Source organism: Cydia amplana, chromosome 1 (genome assembly GCF_948474715.1).
Source record: "Cydia amplana chromosome 1, ilCydAmpl1.1, whole genome shotgun sequence".
NCBI classification, from domain to species: Eukaryota; Metazoa; Arthropoda; class Insecta; order Lepidoptera; family Tortricidae; genus Cydia; species Cydia amplana.
In genome coordinates, this window is record NC_086069.1 from 4,163,703 (window position 1) to 4,184,058 (window position 20,356).

At 38.2% G+C, this 20,356-nt stretch overlaps 1 protein-coding gene across 1 annotated transcript in view; it reads left to right on the forward strand.

The window, feature by feature from the left end:
- The window catches only part of LOC134647199 (trithorax group protein osa-like), a 136,843-nt gene that overhangs the window by 15,987 nt on the left and 100,500 nt on the right, over positions 1-20,356 (forward strand). The window contains exon 2 of the mRNA XM_063505064.1: positions 2,031-2,195. Within this exon, the coding sequence (XP_063361134.1) occupies positions 2,031-2,195 (165 nt within the window). The remainder of the gene's footprint in view (positions 1-2,030; positions 2,196-20,356) is intronic.

Here is a 20,356-nt window from a genome sequence, read left to right on the forward strand (position 1 = left end):
TAAAACAAAACTCAAAGGCAAATGAGCTTTAATAAAAACAGTTTGGCTTAGATAGCAAAAAAGGAAATAGAGCATCGGTTCTACTTGTTTCAATCTGAAAACGAACCGTGATTGGAAGTGGCGTTTTGGAAAGATTTTGAATGTACATGTTAAAACAGAAAAAAATATATAAATATGAGAAGGAATTCAGAAATGGAGAACGCTGTCGTTAGTCGTTAGCTATTTTTATTTCTATATGTTAATAATAACACATTTCCTGTTCCTAATAAATGAGGATAATGAAAACTGAAAACAAAAGCCCAGCCGAATTATTGACATTCGAAAAAGAAGGGGAAAAAAAAGAGGAGGAAAGGATTCGAAGGTCTTCGTTAATTCCTCATTTTAAAGCCACATAAGAGGTTACGGAACTGGTTCCTCTGGTTAGGCTTAAGTACTCGTGGCCCGGACGAGTGATCCTTTACCCCCCTTCTTTCCGACAAATGTACAGGGAGGTACTGGCCTGACGTTTATGACTTATGAGACAAGGTTTACGTTTCGATGCCAGTACATTTTGTTCGTCAATGGACAGCTATGCTTGTTTGTGGGCATATGAGGATGTGTGGAGGGCGTAGGTGCGCAGCCCGCGCACCGTCGGCCAATTACTCCATAAATCAATACGGATGTCGCCCTATGCGGTGGTTCTTTGTTCCAGCAGACTGGAGATCCATGGCCCGTCTCAATGGCTCCAGCTCCGGAAAACTCGCAGAGGTATCGCGGGGCCGGATGATTACTTATTAACGTAGGTGGAGGCTGGCTGGCAGCACGGGCGGGCCGAGCCGAGCTCGTCGCGCGATCGATGCCGTGTCGGCCAATAGCGCGCCGCCGCCCCCCGGCTTCGCGCCCTGCGCAACCCTCGCCGCACCCCCCCGCGCTCCGCACACCCCCAACACCGCCCCCATAAATCATTGAATCCGCCATAAAACACCCCCGATGTTCGTAAAAATGAAACTAATTGCGGACACAATTCTCATATCTTCTAGTAAAATTACCTACATCCGAGAACCGGGCCGGAAAGTAGTTGGAAAAGTGCCCGCCACTTTTCCAACTACTTTCCGGCCCGGTTCCATCTAAAACATTTACTGCTAACAAAGCGAAGGCCGCTCCCCGTCACTCTTTTGCCTCGTAGCGGGGCTCGTACGAATAATTCAATTTCCATCATAGAACAAAATGAGAACTGAAGCGGGGCGACTTTGTTAGCGCAACGAATTATTTCGGACGTCAATTTATTAGACATGTTATCTCGATGGAATTTAGCATTACAGATAAACTTATTATAGAACAGTCTCCTTGTTTGAGGATTTTGATGAAGCATGTCATTAAAGGGTAGAGGGAAATTATTGAATGCTTTTTTAAGATACTGCTATGATAATGTCGTATTCTGAGTTGTCGCTGGCCCAGGTGACAGTTTATTTGTTTACTCTGTTTACATTCTCGTACTCGGGTCCGACGCCGACGGAACCTGGGTTTAAGTAATTGTATGAACAGTTTTGTTTTGTGATGTGTGTGTGTTTATAGATAACCGTGTAGATGGAAGTATTACAGGTACAAGGACAAGTCTATTTCCTCAAACGATAGTAGACTAACATTACTGGTGTGTTATCATTTTATAACACATAGAAAACAGACTATTGGTTGACTGGTAGAGAATGCCTTAAGGCATTAATTCCGCCATTTGTAAAATTTTTATCGTGCAATAAAGTTTAAATAAATAAATAAATAAAAACTAGTGGACTCAAATTTTTAGAGACATCCACCAAAATTTACCGTTGTCGGTTATTGACAAATAAATAAATATCTATTAGAAGAAATTAAAATATTTTCTGAAAATAATTTAATTTGGGTCAGGGACGAACTACCTTAGCTTTTGTGCGGTTCGGGGGTGAAAAGATGCGTAATTTCATTTCTCCCACCTGCTCAAGTCCTCCTAGTTGAGATACCCCCCTGTGTTCTAAATCATGCCTTGATCTAATTTTATGTGTTTTTGTTTATAGCCACCGCGAGGCTTCGGCGGGCCTCCGTACGGCGCGGGCGCCCCGGGGGGCCCCCAGCAGCCCCCGGCTGGCTACGGGCCTCCAGGGTCGTATCCTCAGCGGTATCCACCGCCTCCTGGCCCGCCGGGAGCACCCAACTCCAGGCCGCCGTTCTCCTCGCATCCGGTAAGCATCGAAACGCACTACACACCACAGGGCGTAATAAGCCATGTGGGGTGGTGTGTAGTAAACCTAGATAAATGGAAGTGAAGTACTTTCCGCCATATTGCATCACTCTGAATTCTCTTAAATGTATCATTTTTTTTTCATTTTATCCTTTTTATATATAAAAGTCCGTTGCAGTCATGATTGTGTAAGTATAGCATTGTCACTTCATTTGTTGAAAGCACTTCCAATACCCGTTGCAGCATCTGTAGGAATGATGAAGCCTCTATCGTTAAGATAATAAAGAAATAATATCGTTAATAATGATTTATGATGTTAGTGTTCTGATATTTTTGAGCACCTTGGCCGCTTCGATGTATCTGATGGCGACTGTACCTACCGAAAATACCGTACACTTGGTTGACTTGGTAGTTCTTCCGAACAACACCTACTTTGCGAAATCGAATCAAAGTGTACCTAATTTATTTACGACACGGTGTCTTATGTTCTCTCGTAGACAAAGATGTCCTTAGAAAGATCTATACCCCATTGTTTTACTTACTATTGTAATAATTATGCTTTCTGAATCATCATTAACTCTTTTTATTATTGTTGTAAGACATCAAATTGTGGCATTCAATATACGGTTACGGATTGATAGTATTAATTATGTCGGATGTGCCTTTGATCTTATCAACTTGACCGATTACAATCCCAATAGCACTATGCAGATTGTAATTTGCGTCTATGTATCACATTATGGCGTATGCAAGCCGCAGATTAATTCTGATTGATAGCTCAGATATGTGGGGATTAGGGTCAATAACCTGAGAACATATGTGCGTGTTAGCATAATAACAGGTTGCCCGTAACTTGATGCCTAATCTAATCATCTTTATTAATATGACTGTTTAGCATTCTATGTATCATGCTTCAATTGAGTTATTGTGCGTATGACGCTGTCATGTGTTTGTTTTATGCTTTAGTCTTCTTTCATAATATCTTTACGTGTTAATATGCCTGAATAATAAGAAGATTAACGTGATTAATTTCAATATACGCTTGGTCTAATAAAGAAACGTGTATTCCGCTCTATCGTCGCCGTCGAGGCATTATTACACGATTCATATTTAAGTCCCAAAGTAGAGAGCCGAGTCGAACATTTTCTCAGAATCGTTGAGCTGGCGGCGGCGGCGCGTCGGAGCCTCATCCACTCAAACGAACATAACGTTCTATCATACTTAAGCTTCTCTTAGCACGGATCTAAATCCAATAGGCATAGGTTCTAAGTTGGCTCGACAGCGCGAGATACGCTCGAATGACGTAAGCCGCTTCGCGCTCGCTGACGTAAGCTCGTTGTGCAACATAGGTACGGCTTGAAGCAGGGCTCTTGGAGCGAATTCGTGTAGAAATCGGAGTTAAGAAACCGTCTCAATAGGCGAGAGGACAGCTCGGAGGCAAGGGCTAGTGCAGGCTGCCATTAGCGTTTAATAATACCTTACAGACCCTTACACTCGTAACATATTACGTAAGTATATGAAGTGTAACTTTTGTATGATTATTTTCGTCAGGAGCGTATCGTAAGCATAATGATTAATGAAAGAGGTATAGGTAACTGACTTCTCAACGTCAAGGTTTTGTTGTTTGCAGAAATCAATAATTTAGTGTGATAGTCGATATTTGCTCAGTTAATAATGCTAATACGCTAATTAATAGCTAGTACAGATAATACCCTAATTAAAGTTATACAATATGAAGCTGTCTGATTGCGGTGGTGATGGCGTTGTTTATTAGCATATTTGTTGCAATTTCTTATAGGGCTTTTTCTAAAATAAATATCGAAAACCCGATTCTTTCAAATCTGGACGTTCTTGGGCTCATTCTACTCAGAATCGACAGCACTCTCCATCCTACCATTAAAAAAAAGATGTCCCAAAATTTTGTATAAAAATTGTACATTCCACTACGTCACGTTACATACAAGTGAAAATTTTTCTCATACTAAAAACGTGACGTAATGGAATGGACATTTTGGGACATCTTTTTTTAATGGTAGGATGGAAAGTGCTGTCGATTCTGAGTAGAATGAGCCCAAGAACGTCCAGATTTGAAAGAATCGGGTTTTCGATATTTATTTTAGAAAAAGCCCATATTCTTTTGGAATCAATAATTATAATTATATAACATTTCTACCATGGATACCCAATATTTTATCATTCCATGACATAATCATTTCCGATAAATAACTCGCAGTTTTGAGCATTTAAATTTCCTTCGTCTTTCAAACAACTAATTATCCACACAGACGTGCAATTAAATACTATGTCATAATTTCTCACTTTACCAGTATTGAATTGAATCACATAAATTATTTACACTATAACAAATATTAATAAGTAATATTCTCATTCAATAAAGTTGCGAGCGAAAATGAAAATGTGGAAAAAGTCCGATAGCAAGCAAGCGTCTGCCATTTATTATTTTATTCAGTTTATTTCTAATTCGCCGTTAGCGGTAACTTGTTTGCCATTTTTCAGTCTGCCAATTCCGTTTGACGTAGAATATAATTTTAGATTTCCTCGGTCACTTCCGTTTGATTACTTGATTGGAATTTAGATATGTATTAGGATTTGCTATTATTGCCTCAATTTGTAATAAACTATGTACCTATAACTTTATTTTAAAAGCACCTGCAAAAATAAAAACTAGGGTTGGAAATTATCAGCACGGCTAGCACATGATTACCCGCGGGATAGCTCGCGCCGCGAGAGACGGCAGTCGCCCGTCACAAATTTCTATATCTGTCAATTCCTCGATTTTGGCAGCATGAGTTCGCACATCGAGAAAAGAGTTCCACGAGAGAGAGCCATCCCGCGCGCGACTTAGCCAATGTGGCCATTTATACATGGAACAAACTTTTCATTCGTGGCAACACTGAATCGGTAAAATAATAATCGGATAAGTAATGAATAGTCAGCCTTAGAAACGGAGCGTCCCTAGTCACGATAACTTTGTCTCTTTCTCGCAGTATGAAGAATAAGAAATAGCAAATATTATTTTTAAGTCGAAAATGTCAGTGTCAATACTGTCAATCAAAATTTGATTCGCTTTGTCGTTACAAGTTGGAATATATTATTATAATTATCTAAAGATTACCTACCTAATCATTAAAATACAACTCCTTACGAATAATTGGCGTTTTGTTAAAAGTTTTGGCTAACAAAATACCATCTTTACGAAGAAGTCAAGTTGTAAGTACTTACGTACACAATTCAATCTTCATAAAGCTCTTTTCCGTTGTCTTTTGCAAAAAAATTACATTCCTTTTAAATCTTATTTACAGACTAAATATCTTATGCTAATCCCCGACATATCTCCCTTATGGCTGGCTAGCCGCTGCATTGCTGGCTTCGAAGATAGATTGAATGACAATCATGCACAAGCCTATCATCAAACACGGAGGTATTCTCTACACCTAAGCATGCTGCTGCTAACCGCAGCCCTCCTGCCATCACGGAGGACATAGAAGGGCTCAAGTTGGGAACCTACTCCGTGCAAGGACAGTCGAGTGTTGATAACACTTCTCAAATAATGTGACTTTTAAATAAATACTACCAAAAACTTTAAATGATTTTATTTACTTTGACCTTTTTGAGATAGGTACTCAGATTTAAGTACGATTCGTCGGAGTCGGAGCGCATTTCACATTTGTATGCCCAAAGCCGGTCGGCTGCTTGCGGATCGGATGGCTCCGGACGGATTCTATCGCTTCTGCCACACATTATGTAAATAGGTACACTGAAAAAGCATTCCGGCGCGGCCCAACTCCAGCCGGTCGGTGGGAATCGTAACTTAAGGATTAGGCTAGTACCAACTCGTACACTACAAAGTAAGTATTACGGCTGTGGTCTTCTGTGAGGTGGAGTTTGAGTTGAGCTGCCAGATTCATTATTTGCATTCTTTGTGGAATGTTGTTTCACAAAATTTCGTCTAAATCGGTTCGGCGGATTAAGCGTCAAGAGGTAACATATAGTCAGCAGCAATAGTTGCTAAGCGGGCGAGGTGTTCAAAATTACCTTGACGCGCTCTTATTCTCTTAACAATAAAGTCGCGTCAAGATCATTTTGAACACCTCGCCCGCTTAGCAACTATTGCTGCTGACTGTACATAGGTTCAGATTTACTTTTGCATTTACTTATTATAAGTGAGGTTGATCGCAATATTCAGGTCGGGATTGTGTTGTTTATATCCCACAATGAATGGAAACACCTAAGGAGCGACATAATATAGGTTGTCAACAATAATTGCATGTAAAAATACGCGTGTAAATATAACGGGTTAGCACTGATTGATAGCACGTAATTGTTTCCCGGATTAGCAATGTAATATTTTTGTATCAATTATTTATGTTTCTATTAATTATCCCCCAGTCAATTCGCCACCAAAGGTTTGCTTTGTTGATGTGGTCGTGATCGTACAATCTTAGGCTTAGATTTTTTTCTGTCGGATTTTCGTTTAACTTAAGAGAACAAACAAGTCATTGTGAAAAAATATAACAATTTTGATATTAATGGCATGATCATGAAACTCAAGATTCAAATTATACTTAAACAAAAAAGTGTTGTAGTATGAAATAAATATAAAATATGGAAAATTATCTTTCTTTTAGAACAAAAGTCAACAAAACTTCGACCAAATGCGCTTGTCGCCAAACTCAGTACCGGGAGCAAACCCTAGTCGCGACCCTCTAGCCTCGAAGACAATTTCTCTCATTTTGACGTTCAAACGCGGGACATTTTGTCTCCCATAGTACACTCGTGCTACGATTTTCGAGAGTATCCCGCGTGGAACTGTCAAACGACAAAATTATGTCGCTTTGACATTTGTCCGCGAGACAGCGGGTTGTCGCGCGGCTCTTATGCTACCGATTCGCGAGAGAGCTCTATGTCGCGGCATTTTCTCGCCTGTCGACTGTCGCGCCCATCATGTGCTAGCCGTGCAGGGTGATATACTCTTTGATTATTATCGCGATAGGGCTCATTTTCCTAACAAATATCAAAAGTATTTTATTTTTAAGAAAGCATGAAACTTGGCATGCTTAATTGTAGCTTACTATGTAAAATAAGAAAAAATAGAAGGGGAAGCAACTTGTCAAGTGGATGTTTCCCCCTTTCTACCACTTTTGTGTCCCATTTTCCAAATTTTCATTGTTTTTAGAAAGATGGTTATAATTACAACAAAATTTTCAATGATTAAAATATTCGCTTAACTTGCCCTGTTAGTATGTATGTATGTTAGTTTGGGTCAAATTTTGGAAACTAAATTCGACCCACTTCCCGATTTTCGATTGAGCTGAAATCTTGCATACATTTGTAAATCGGATGACCATGCAATATTATGATGACATTATGTTAAAACTATTGCAAAATTACATATTGCATGGATATGGTATCGATGCATTCAGCGTAATGCCCTGAACACAAATATATGAGATGACAAGCGCGAAAATGGTGGGGGTAGTTGCTGTGACGTCATAAAGTCGCCAGTACAAACATTTTTTTATTTACTTTTAAACATAGTGGGGTACCAAATGAAAGGGCTTTGTGAGTAGATCACAAATATATAACATACTGTACCATTTCCAATACTAGGTCTAACTAATTATTAGAAAACGTTCAAAAACCTTGTACGGCATTGCCTTTTAGGTTATCAGTATCTGTCACACCCGTAGGCCAGATGGCGCTGGCAGCCACCGCAAGTGGATGCGTTCAGGTTTAGGAGGCCGTGCCGTACAGCTGCGATCGTGGCCCACAATAAATGGACTCGCCGGAAGATCAGCGCCGACTCTCGGGTCAGCATTATGCTGAGGCGAGCCCATTTCGTGGTAAACAATATGTAATTATGAATTTCTAACCTTTATCATGTTACTTTTGTATGTTTAACTAGTTTATCAAAAAATAAATGATTTATAAAAAATTCACAATCCACAGTTGACTTCGAACAGCTCTCAAATTGAAAATGGCTGAATAGATTAGTCCAAAATACATACCAAGTGACTGTGAATATCCTTTATGTAATGTTAAAAAATAATTAACCAGATTATATCCAAAAATAAGAAAAGTACCTCAAGTTGAAAAAGTATAATTTTCTGTTACCTTAAACTGCAACTTTTATAAAAACAAACAAAAAACCCGACAGTTTACATATATTTTTGAAATGGTCTTTTCACTAGCTTTCATTTGGTACCCATATTGCTAGAGTAAGAAAAAAAAAACAATCCCCCCCTCCACACAGCCCAAGCAGCTGGACAGTTTTTGACATATGAGGTGTGGTTGAATTGTTGTAGTGACGTAGGCTATACTGCCCTCCTAAGCCAAGTAGCGCTATCTCAAAAACAAATGATTTTGAAAATGGAATTCTCAGCTATAGAAATTAAAGTATAAGTTAGCAATGAATTTTGTTTTGAGATAGCGCTTTTCGGCTTAGCAGGGCAGTATATACATTTTGAAAATGGCGCCCGCTAATAAAAAAATGAGGGGGGGGGGGGTTGTTTTTTTTTCTTACTCTAGCAATATGGGTACCAAATGAAAGCTAGTGAAAAGACCATTTCAAAAATATATGTAAACTGTCGGGTTTTTTGTTTGTTTTAATAATAGTTGCAGTTTAAGGTAACAGAAAATTATACTTTTTCAACTTGATGTACTTTTCTTATTTTTTGATATATCTGGTTAATTATTTTTTAACATTACATGGAGGATATTCACAGTCACTTGGTATATATTTTGGACTAATCCATTCAGCCATTTTCAAAACTCAACTGTGGATTCGAAGTCAACTGTGGATTGTGAAAATTTTGAACGTTTTCTAATAATTAGTTAGACCAAGTATTGAAAATGGTACAGCATGTTATATATTTGTGATCTATTCACAAAGCCCTTTCATTTGGTATCCCACATGGTATGTTTAAAAGAAAATACAAAAAAGTCCGTACTGGCGACTTTATGACGTCACAGCAACTACCTCCACCACTTTCGCGGTTGTCATCTCATATATTTGTGGTCAGGGCATTACACTGAATGCATCGATACCATATTCACCCATATCCGAGACGACATGAGCGAAAATCGATTTCTAGAAGACTTTTCTTTCGTTAGACACCCTACTAGTAGACAGATTTTGGGTAATTTAGGAAAAACATTTAAAAAATCGTATCCACAGAACCGTGGCTCCACGGCCCGGCCTAAAGTTCCAAGGACGGAAAGAAAGGATATGATGCCACCGATACCACAAAAAAATTTGACGTGTCATCTGTGAAAGTGAAAAGGTTGGCAACTAAGGTGAAAAATGTTTAATTTCTGTAAAACAAAACAGGTTAATTAATAAAGGTTGAGATCTCCTAGTAGGTATCTGGGGGCACGGTAGTGCCCCCGCCAAGTCGAGCAAAACAAAGAGGCACGGCCGTACCATCCTTTTCTCGAAGCGGTTCAGGCCATTTTAGACGTCCTGTAATTTTGTGCTGGCTAAAGCTAGAACCCTGAATATAGTGACATATAGGGCTCAACATGTTTTAGATATATTCTCAAAAATATTAAATTTGAATTTGTAGTTTAAGAATTATTGTACGTCAAAGTTCCTTATTTTCGACATTGACACATTCACTCACCTACGATCATCATAATTCTAAGGTACTTCTAGCTAGGGCTTCCAATACCGGGATCCCGAAATACCGGGATCCCGAAATAGCGGGATCCCGTCTTTTTAAACGCATTTTTGAATACCGGTATTTTTAAAGGCAATACCGGGATCCAGGTATTTTAAAAAACGAGGGAAATGTGCAGTATAAACCCTTTAAATCCATTATGTTCAGCTGTATCAAAAAGCATACTAAACGTCACATATATCTAGAGTTATACCAAGAAACGTCTGCAACGATTTTGATAGCACGCGCAGTGAAAGTGTTATTTTAAACGTCAATCTTCTATGAAATTATAACGTACAAATAACACTTGCACCTGCGTACTGCGTAATTGCGTATGCTATCTAAATCGTTGCAGACTTTACTTGGTCTAGCTCTAACTGGCCTCTAGCCCTCATTTTATTATTGAAACAAGATTTGCCTATGCGTCAGATAAATATTTGGTGGTTAGTGGTGGATGAATCCTGAAGTTATGTGAGTGATGAATATGATGATAGTGACATTAACATTAACATAATTAGTTCTTATAATTTTATCATAAAATAAAACGAAAGAGCAAGGATAACTGTTATAATGGCAAACCAACTTTGACGGAAATTTGAAAAAAGTTGTCTGGTTGGTTAAGTTGGACTAAAAATGTGACTGGGGAGAGTGGTGAGGTGAAGTCAACAAATTGGATAAAATTATTTCCAACCTGAAGTGTGAAATAAAATTATTGCAGATGGCTGCATTGATTGTTTATTGTTGTAATTGGCAAGGTGCGAAGTCGGTGGAGGGGGAAGTGGCGCTGATTGTCACCAACACAGGTAATCTTATGGAATGTCCGACATTAGTACTAGCGGCAGCCGCTTGAACTAATTTGACTCCATAAGATTTAACGTAGAAAGTCCGACAAAATGAGGGCAGCACCAGTCGTGCACCTAGCGAATAGCTTTTTGGGCATATCTGGTATTCCGGTGAGCCTTTTTTAATTCCCCTTTTCAATAAAACGAATTTTTTAAGCGATTCATATCCAATACCCGGATCCCGGGATCCCGGTATTAATACCGGTATTGTGAGAAGTCCGGTATTTGGAAGCCCTACTTCTAGCATACCCACAAGCTTCAAATTTTAAACATAAGTAGTTTTCAGCTTATCAAGCCATAGAAAACCTAAAAGTATTGAAATATCAGTCACGTTTTAAAAATTTAAGAACTGCATAAATATATGCTATTACAAAGTTACTCTTGCAGTTCCTACAAATACGTAAAGTCTGTGATGTACGATGTACGATGTGAGTATGAAGATGTGTATAGTATGAGTATGCTATGGCTATGAGTATGGTAAGGATATGAATATGGCATAGGTATGAGTGCGGGTATGGTGTGGGAGTTGTGGGATGGGTACTTGGGTATAAGTATTGTATGAGTACAAGTATAGTTTGGTATGGCCATGAGTGTTGTATAGGTATGAGTACGAGTATAATGTGGGATGGGTATGAGTATGAGCTTTGAGAAAAGTGGTCGCTGACGTACAAGAAGTAGTACCCGAAAAGAAGGACTATTACCTACAAAAAGAGATGAGATCCCATCAAAAACATTACATGTAAAAAGATGCAAGTCTCGCAACGCAAATCTTCAACTACAAAAAAGTTTTGAGATGTAATACTAATGTGAAACCAAGTCGGTTATTTTAGTCAGTGCCAGGGGGTGTTAAAACCGTATCAAAAAGATATGTTTGATTTTTAATACATATAATGACTTGGCAATCGCACATAATGTTTTACTCGTACTGTAATCTATATATATAAATGCAAGTGTCCTGACTGACTGACTGACTGACTGACTGACTGACTGATTCATCAACGCAGAGCCGAAACTACAAAAGCTAGAAAGTTGAAATTTGCACACTAGGTTGCATTTGTAAAGTGTACAAGAGATAAGAAGCGATTTTGAAAAATTCAACCCCTAAGGGGGTTAAAAAGGGGATGAAAGGTTGTATGGGGTTCAAGTTTTAGTTTAAGCTAGAAATTTGAAACTTTGTGAAAATGTATTATATTAAAAAACAAGAAAACTAATTTCAGCGTTTTCGAAAATTCATCCCCCAAGGTGGTGAAAAAGGGGTTGAAAGTTTGTATGGAGATCAAATATTTTTGTGAGTGTGTGACATTAAACTTTGTATATGGGTATATAATTATAAGACAGGAAAAGTAATTTCAGCGTTTTTGAAAATTCATCCCCTATCAGGGTTAAAAAGGGGTTGAAAGTTTGAATCCATTACAAATGCTTTGAAACTTTTTAGAAAGGCATAATAGCCGATTACAAAAAAAGTAATTGCGACGTTTTAGGAAATTCAACCCCTAAGGGGGTAAAAAAAGGGGATGAAACTTTGTTTTTGGGTGCAAATTTTATTTTAAGCTAGGACCTTGAAACTTTGCAAAAAGGTATTAAATTAAAAAACAAGAAAACTAATTTCAGCGTTTTTAAAAATTCATCCCCCGACGTGGTGAAAAAGGGGTTGAAAGTTTGTACGGAGATCAAATATTATTGAGAGTGCGGGACTTGAGTCTTTGTATAAAGCCATATTATTAAAACTCAAGAAAAGTAATTTCAGCGTTTTTAAACTTCCACCCCTTAAAAGGGTTAAAAAGGGGATGAAAGGTTGTATGGGGTTCAAGATTTATTTTAAGCTAGGAATTTGAAACTTTGTAAAAATGTATTATATTAAAAAATAAGAAAACTAATTTCAGCGTTTTCGAAAATTCATACCCCAAGGTGGTGAAAAAGGGGTTGAAAGTTTGTATGGAGATCAAATATTTTTGTGAGTGTGTGACTTTAAACTTTGTATATGAGTATATTATTATAAGACAGGAAAAGTAATTTCAGTGTTTTTGAAAATTCATCCCCTAACAGGGTTAAAAAGGGGTTGAAAGTTTGAATCCATTACAAATGCTTTGAAACTTCTTAGAAAGGCATAATAGCCGATTACGAAAAAAAGGAATTGCGACGTTTTAGGAAATTCAACCCCTAAGGGGGTAAAAAAGGGGATGAAATTTTGTCTTGGGGTGCAAATTTTATTTTAAGCTAGGACCTTGAAACTTTGCAAAAAGGTATTAAATTAAAAAACAAGAAAACTAATTTCAGCGTTTTTAAAAATTCATCCCCCGAGGTGGTGAAAAAGGGGTTAAAAGTTTGTACGGAGATCAAATATTATTGAGAGTGCGGGACTTGAGACTTTGTATAAAGCCATATTATTAAAACTCAAGAAAAGTAATTTCAGCGTTTTTAAACTTCCACCCCTTAAAAGGGTTAAAAAGGGGATGAAAGGTTGTATAGGGTTCAAGATTTATTTTAAGCTAGGAATTTGAAACTCTGTAAAAATGTATTATATTAAAAAATAAGAAAACTAATTTTAGCGTTTTCGAAAATTCATCCCCCAAGGTGGTGAAAAAGGGGTTGAAAGTTTGTATGGAGATCAAATATTTTTGTGACTTTAAACTTTGTATATGGGTATATTATTATAAGACAGGAAAAGTAATTTCAGCGTTTTTGAAAATTCATCCCCTAACAGGGTTAAAAAGGGGTTGAAAGTTTGAATCCATTACAAATGCTTTGAAACTTCTTAGAAAGGCATAATAGCCGATTACAAAAAAAAGTAGTTGCGACGTTTTAGAAAATTCAACCCTTAGGGGTTAAAAAGGGTATGAAACTTTGTCTTGGGGTGCAAATTTTATTTTAAGCTAGGATCTTGAAACTTTGCAAAAAGGTATTAAATTAAAAAAAAAGAAAACTAATTTCAGCGTTTTTCAAAATTCATCCCCCGAGGTGGTGAAAAAGGGGTTGAAAGTTTGTACGGAGATCAAATATTATTGAGAGTGCGGGACTTGAGTCTTTGTATAAAGCCATATTATTAAAACTCAAAAAAAGTAATTTCAGCGTTTTTAAAAATTCATCCCTTAAAAGGGTTAAAAAGGGAATGAAAGGTTGTATGGGGTTCAAGATTTATTTTAAGCTAGGAATTTGAAACTGTAAAAATGTATTATATTAAAAAATAAGAAAACTAATTTCAGCGTTTTCGAAAATTCATCCCCCAAGGTGGTGAAAAAGGGGTTGAAAGTTTGTATGGAGATCAAATATTTTTGTGAGTGTGTGACTTTAAACTTTGTATATGGGTATATTATTATAAACAGGAAAAGTAATTTCAGCGATTTTAAAAATTCATCCCCTAACAGGGTTAAAAAGGGGTTGAAAGTTTGAATCCATTACAAATGCTTTGAAACTTTTTAGAAAGGCATAATAGCCGATTGCAAAAAAAAAGGAATTGCGACGTTTTAGGAAATTCAACCCCTAAGGGGGTAAAAAAGGGGATGAAACTTTGTCTTGGGGTGCAAATTTTTTTTAAGCTAAGACCTTGAAACTTCGCAAAAAGGTATTAAATTAAAAAACAACAAAACAAATTTCAGTGTTTTTAAAAATTCTTCCCCCGAGTTGGTGAAAAAGGGGTTGAAAGTTTGTACGGAGATCAAATATTTTTAGATTGCGGGACTTGAATCTTTGTATAAAGCCATATTATTAATTCTCAAGAAAAGTAATTTCAGCGTTGTCAAAAATTCATCCCTTAAAAGGGTTAAAAAGGGGTTGAAAGATTCTATAGGGTTTATATTTTATTTTAACCGACGAATTTGTAACTTCGTAAAAAGTTATTTCATTAAAAGAGAAGAAAACTATTGTTAGCTTTTTTCAAAATTCAACATTTAAGGTGGTGAAAAAGGGGTTGAAAATTTGTATGGAGGTCAATATTTTTTGTAAGTACGGGACTTGAATCTATGTATAATGACATATTATTAGAATACGAGAAAAGTAATTTCAGCGTTTTTAAAAATTCATACCCTATAAGGGTCCAAAAGGGGTTGAAAGTTTGTATAGGGTTCAAATTTTATTTAAAGCTAGGAACTTGAAACTTCGTAAATAGGTACTTAGGTAGTAGGTTTTATTAAATAGTGGACTTGAAAATCTTCTGGGGGTTGAGAGAGATTATATCGAGATTATCGAGAACAATTTTATTCAGTTAGGGGCTTGAAACTTCGTAGCCAGGTTGTGAAAGACAAATCTCATGCGTTGTATAATAATTAACAAATGATTAACCGTCCCTACTGCTATCTTTTGCTGCATAATGTTCTAAGCTAATGTAGAATTTATAACCACCAATATACAAATCCACGCGTACGAAGTCGCGGGCAACAGCTAGTCGTAAATATGTATAATGCTCAAACTGCATGTGATTAGCGCTAGCGTTATGTTGGGTTACTATCAAAATTACCTTATCGCTAAACGACCATTTCAGCTAGATGACATAAAAGTAAAATACACAGTCAGCATAGAGTCAATTCAGCTAGACGACATGAAAGTAGAATACTCAGTCATCAAAGAGTCAATTTAGCTGGATGGCTAAGAATTATAATGACTAAGTAGCCAAACGTCTGGAAATATAATTAGTCCGTATGATTAGAATACCTAATAAGCTGAAAGTAAAATTATTTGATTGACGTGAACACAGAACGAGTTAGTAGCAAAACGTCATGAAATGTAATATGTCAATATGTTTACAATACAAAGTATGCGCGGGAAGGTTTTAATTATCAAGTGTCATATCAAAATCAAGATGTTTTGCTAAAGGGTCGTTTGAAGTTTATTCCATTTAGTAAAAAAGACATTACACAATACAGACTATTTAGCGTTATTAAGTAATAAAGACATTCGAAGATAAAGAATTTTTGCTGCTAGGTCATTTTAAATTGTAACATTCTAAGATCCAGACGTTTTGCTAAAGAGGCATTTAGCATTCATGTCTATGTTGTCACAAAGACATAACACAACACAATCCAGACATTTCAGCTATATTGTCCTTTAGCGATAAGGTACATTTGATAGTAACCCGTTATGTTCAATTAGAATTATTTTTAAGTAGTAGCCATGGCCAAGTGGCATGATGCGATGGCCAAGTCATTATATGTATTAAAATTAAAGATATCTTATTGATACGGTTTTAACACCCCCTGGCACTGACTAAAATAACCGACTTGGTTTCACATTACATCTCAAAACATTTTTGTAGTTGAAGAATTACGTTGCGAGCTTGCATCTTTTTACATGTACTTAATGTTTTTGATGGGATAGACATTACCTGTGACAGGAGATCCTGCTCTTCCGGCATGTTAGTATAGATAGTATAGATAATTAGGTGCGTGTATTGCACTAATGATAATGACCACGTAAGGCAATATATCTGGTCTGATGCGATTTGCATGTATTTGTCCGCTGAAGTGACCGTGTCGTACATGGGATGGTTGGGATATATCGATTGCATCAACATAAAGTCCAATTATTTTACAAATCTAGGAGTGTCACATGCACGTATGGCGCACATCGAGTTTGTACTTTATATAAGGAACGTTTCGAAAAGTGATTGATACAAATGCGCCACGGAAAGTACAGCCGGTAATAAAAAAAAAAAAAAAAAACACTTTACTGGTTTTTAAATTGAAATTTGTTTATAGGCTTCGTCACACAGGCGCGTTTTCCGGGTAGCGCGTGAGGGGGGCGCGCCTGTGTGACGAAGCCTTAAGTGTTAGAGATCTTCACTTTTTGTTTCTTGATTTGTAGCGGTAGAGGCAGATGCATCGGAGGGAGGAGGGAGTCACTTTCTCCTTGTAAAGGAACTAGGGCGCGAGTATATTGTAGTAAGGATTCTGCCGCGTGTCTCCGTACATAGGTTAGGCGGTATCTTGCGGGTTGTGAGATACGGCCCGCATCCGGGTGCAATGAATGCGACGGTTTCAAGGGCGCGCCTCAGGTGATGACGTACAGCACCCCACCGCCACCCACCGCGGCTCCCGCGGGTGTTCCGGCACCCACCTAATAATGCACGTCTGCGCCCTGTCTGCCGGCGTCCGCACCCGCTGCAACCTTGAGTGCTCTTGGGGACGCCCGCAAAGAAATTCAAAGAAAAAAAGACAAAAGTCTGCGACCATCGACACAAATCTTGGTCACCCTAGTCTCATACTTCGCGCAATCGCGACGCCTTTTGTACAGTCGTTGAATCCTCTAAGCTTGAGTAGTCACACGTGTACTTCAAAAACAATAACAAACGCTCATAAAAAGAACGACTATCTAAACAAGAACGTCGATATTGATTGTAGCAACCGGCGGCAGTCAACAACAGTACCGCTCGTCAGCGTCACTGCAATTAGACATTGCGTAGTTTATATCACGTTGATAGCTCTCTAATTATCATAATAATAGTGGAGGCGTACGATGAGGGTGGCGTCCCCGTCAGCTGAGCGAAAACGAAAGTAAACAGAACTCGGTCAAAGGGTTTGTACTCACCTACCCGCAATATTTATGTGGGTACGGGGGGTGTACCCACACCCGATCCGGTCGCCTTCCTTTGATGGATTGGTTGGCGACTGGCGCGGATTATTCGCTGAAACTCGCTTCAACTCCACAGCCAGGCAATAGCCGCGATTTCCTGTTTTGCTCTTCCAGACAAACTTTACCCCCGAAATTATAATTCTGGGAAAGTGGTTCATATTTTGTTTTGTTTGCGACCCTTCTTTAACACTTCTTTTTATAAATCTGTTGACAGGATGTATATCTTTTATAGAGAAAAAGTTTATTCATAAATTTGTACCTACCCCGCTACCCCTTGTGCAGTACAAACAAAAAATATAATATTTATGATCCCGTTTTGGAATTGAACCGACCCTTTTGATTCCGTCGTTTCGATACAAATTGACGAATGTAGCCGCGATGCTAATTGGAATGATAGCCGCTGTCCTATCGTATTGAATAGGTTTCGGCTTTGCTGGGAAATGGGTCGCTCGCTGCATATCCAATTAGAAGTGGAAAACCCAAGGCGTACCGACGCCCTAAGCCGATTAAAACCTTGCCCTTTTGAACTTCGTTTTAATGTCTTGATAGGACAGGACGTTATAATAACTTAAAGACGTCTCCAAGTTTGGGGAGGAATAGCCACCATCTACATAAATTGTACTAACGGTACATTGACCTTTGTCCTTACGCTTAGGATTGAAATGGAAGATATGTACGTAAGGTTAGTAACGCTAACGTGACATTTCCTTTGATTTCGAAACCCAGTAACTGAAGCATTCTTTATATGATTCGTTTCTTTCCATATATGTTATAGAAAAAATTAATTTAATTTGATGTTTTTCGAATGAGTGTGGACTGTGGAACTTATGGTAAATTCACGTTAATTCACTGATTTAGACCCACCCCGGCTGTCTGTGGCTATCATATCGCATGCAAATAGAGGAAGTGAAGTGAATGACTCCCTGACCGGGTGTCGCAAAATATCAGCACAGGCTTATCTGGCAACCTTGAAACGTGACCGCGGAGACCGCGGGCCCGGAGTGAAAGCATTCGGAGATTGACGGAATGACCGCTGCAGTGAACCGTGTCGAGCACGCCTCGCTTAACCGCAAGGGTACTGCTGATAACATCGTCAATACTACTTTACTTGGCTTCTGTTTTCCTCTGAATAGAATAGAACGTCTAAAATAAAACGGACTCTGTTTTTAATTGATTATATATACCTTTAATCTTATGGGTAGTGTGTTGAGGTACACCACTTTGATGTCAGCCAATAAACATAACAACAAAAACATTTCATAACCAAAATTTGAGCTTTAACATTTTTTACTTATCAGAACAAATTGTCAGTACAAGATGATCGAACATTTATGTAATGCGTTATTGTGTTTAATTAGGTATGTTATTCCCGGTTGTGCTCTTGGTAAGAAAATTTCATAATGATGAAAGAGCTTAGGTACTCATCAAACATTAATGATGTGGAGATTTATTTTGCGCTCATCTTAGGGCCACCACACATTTGGCGTCTTTCGGGCGTCGGCGTCTGGTCAGCGCTATGGCCGCTGCTCGACGCAACGTCGACGCAACTGCGCAGCGACGTCATTTTCCATAGCGCTGACCAGACGCCGACGCCCGAAAGACGCCAAATGTGGGGTGGCCCTTATTATTCAATTCCTCGGTGAGCTCATAGTAATTTTATTGCAAAGAGGATGGAGTATAATGCCTTTAATAGGCGTACATGGTGCATGATGCATGGTCAAGCCATTAATAACTATATTCTCGGAAAAGTTGAAAACTCATTTGTATACGTACACACCGCTGCAAAAGTGCATACCCACTTTATAAATGTGATTCATTCATAAAGTGCGTATGCGCTTTTTCGGCTCGCTGTACCTCTTACGTTGGAGTAGTAGCAGGGAATTGGAACAGAAGTGTAATAATTGATTGTGCATAACCAGCATAACAAATGTATTGGTCTCAAGGCCATTGGTGGGCGAAGTAGGGAGAAAACACCCCATAAAGTAACATCAGAAAGCTATTACTTCCAACACGTCACTCCAGCCATTCATGCACGGCCGACTGAAATGAAATGTTTTCTGCGCCCACCTCATCCAATATTTAGCGAGGCTCGACGTTAATTGCGGCCTGTGCCGACATTGTATAGTAGGTATCTACTGGTAAGTGCGTAGTGCACTCGTTCGCAAGTAAACGGGTGTGCATAATGGATGCACGGTCAAGGCCGCGGCCGACGACCCCTGCACGTGCGCGATTTTTTCATACCTTATTGTTGTTGGATGGTAGTTTCAAATTTTTGGTTGATTGTAGATGATTTCGTTGAAATTTGCTTACTAAGTTTGGCATTATTTGCCGCATGCGGCCCTATTGAGAGGGAGAGCCTCAGTTGTGCTAATAAAGACATCTTGAAATCGAATATCAAATCTTGACTGCCTTAGTCTACTGAATAGCTTCAAACTTCGGAGCGATTCCACTAGCGACACTGTAATACATATATTGTTCCACATATTGTTAAGTATTGTTTTCATTTTAACATTTACGTGTCACATAGAAAAATAAATAATTTAGAAAATCTTCCTCCATACATGTTTGAACTACCTAGTATACACAACTTGCACAAAGTATTTGCGATCTCCTATTACGAATTTACTAGCATACAAATAGTATCTAAAATCGTGCGCGGGCCTATTAAGATTGAAAGTTGTTGCATATGCATACCTAATCAAAATAAGAAAAACATATAATAGCTTAGCAACAAAAAGTAACAATGTTAACCCTTTGACCGCCGTTGGCATGTATACAAGACAACGATAGAACGATACACTGGCGCCGCTGTCTTGTATACAAGACAAAAATTCAACCGCTCGGTAAATGTGGAAAAAATATCAATTATATATTTTTTACACTCATGTTCATGTTTTAGGTCCTTGTTTAAAAAAAAAATTGCATTTATTGCAGCTATAGAAATCCATTCTTTTATAATAAGGCTCTCAAAAAAATTGCTCCAGATTTCAACATTTTTCTTGTTCCTCGTCGCCGTTGTCCTGTATACAAGACAGCTAGGGATGGGAATGTTAACTCGATATTAGAATATTCAAAAT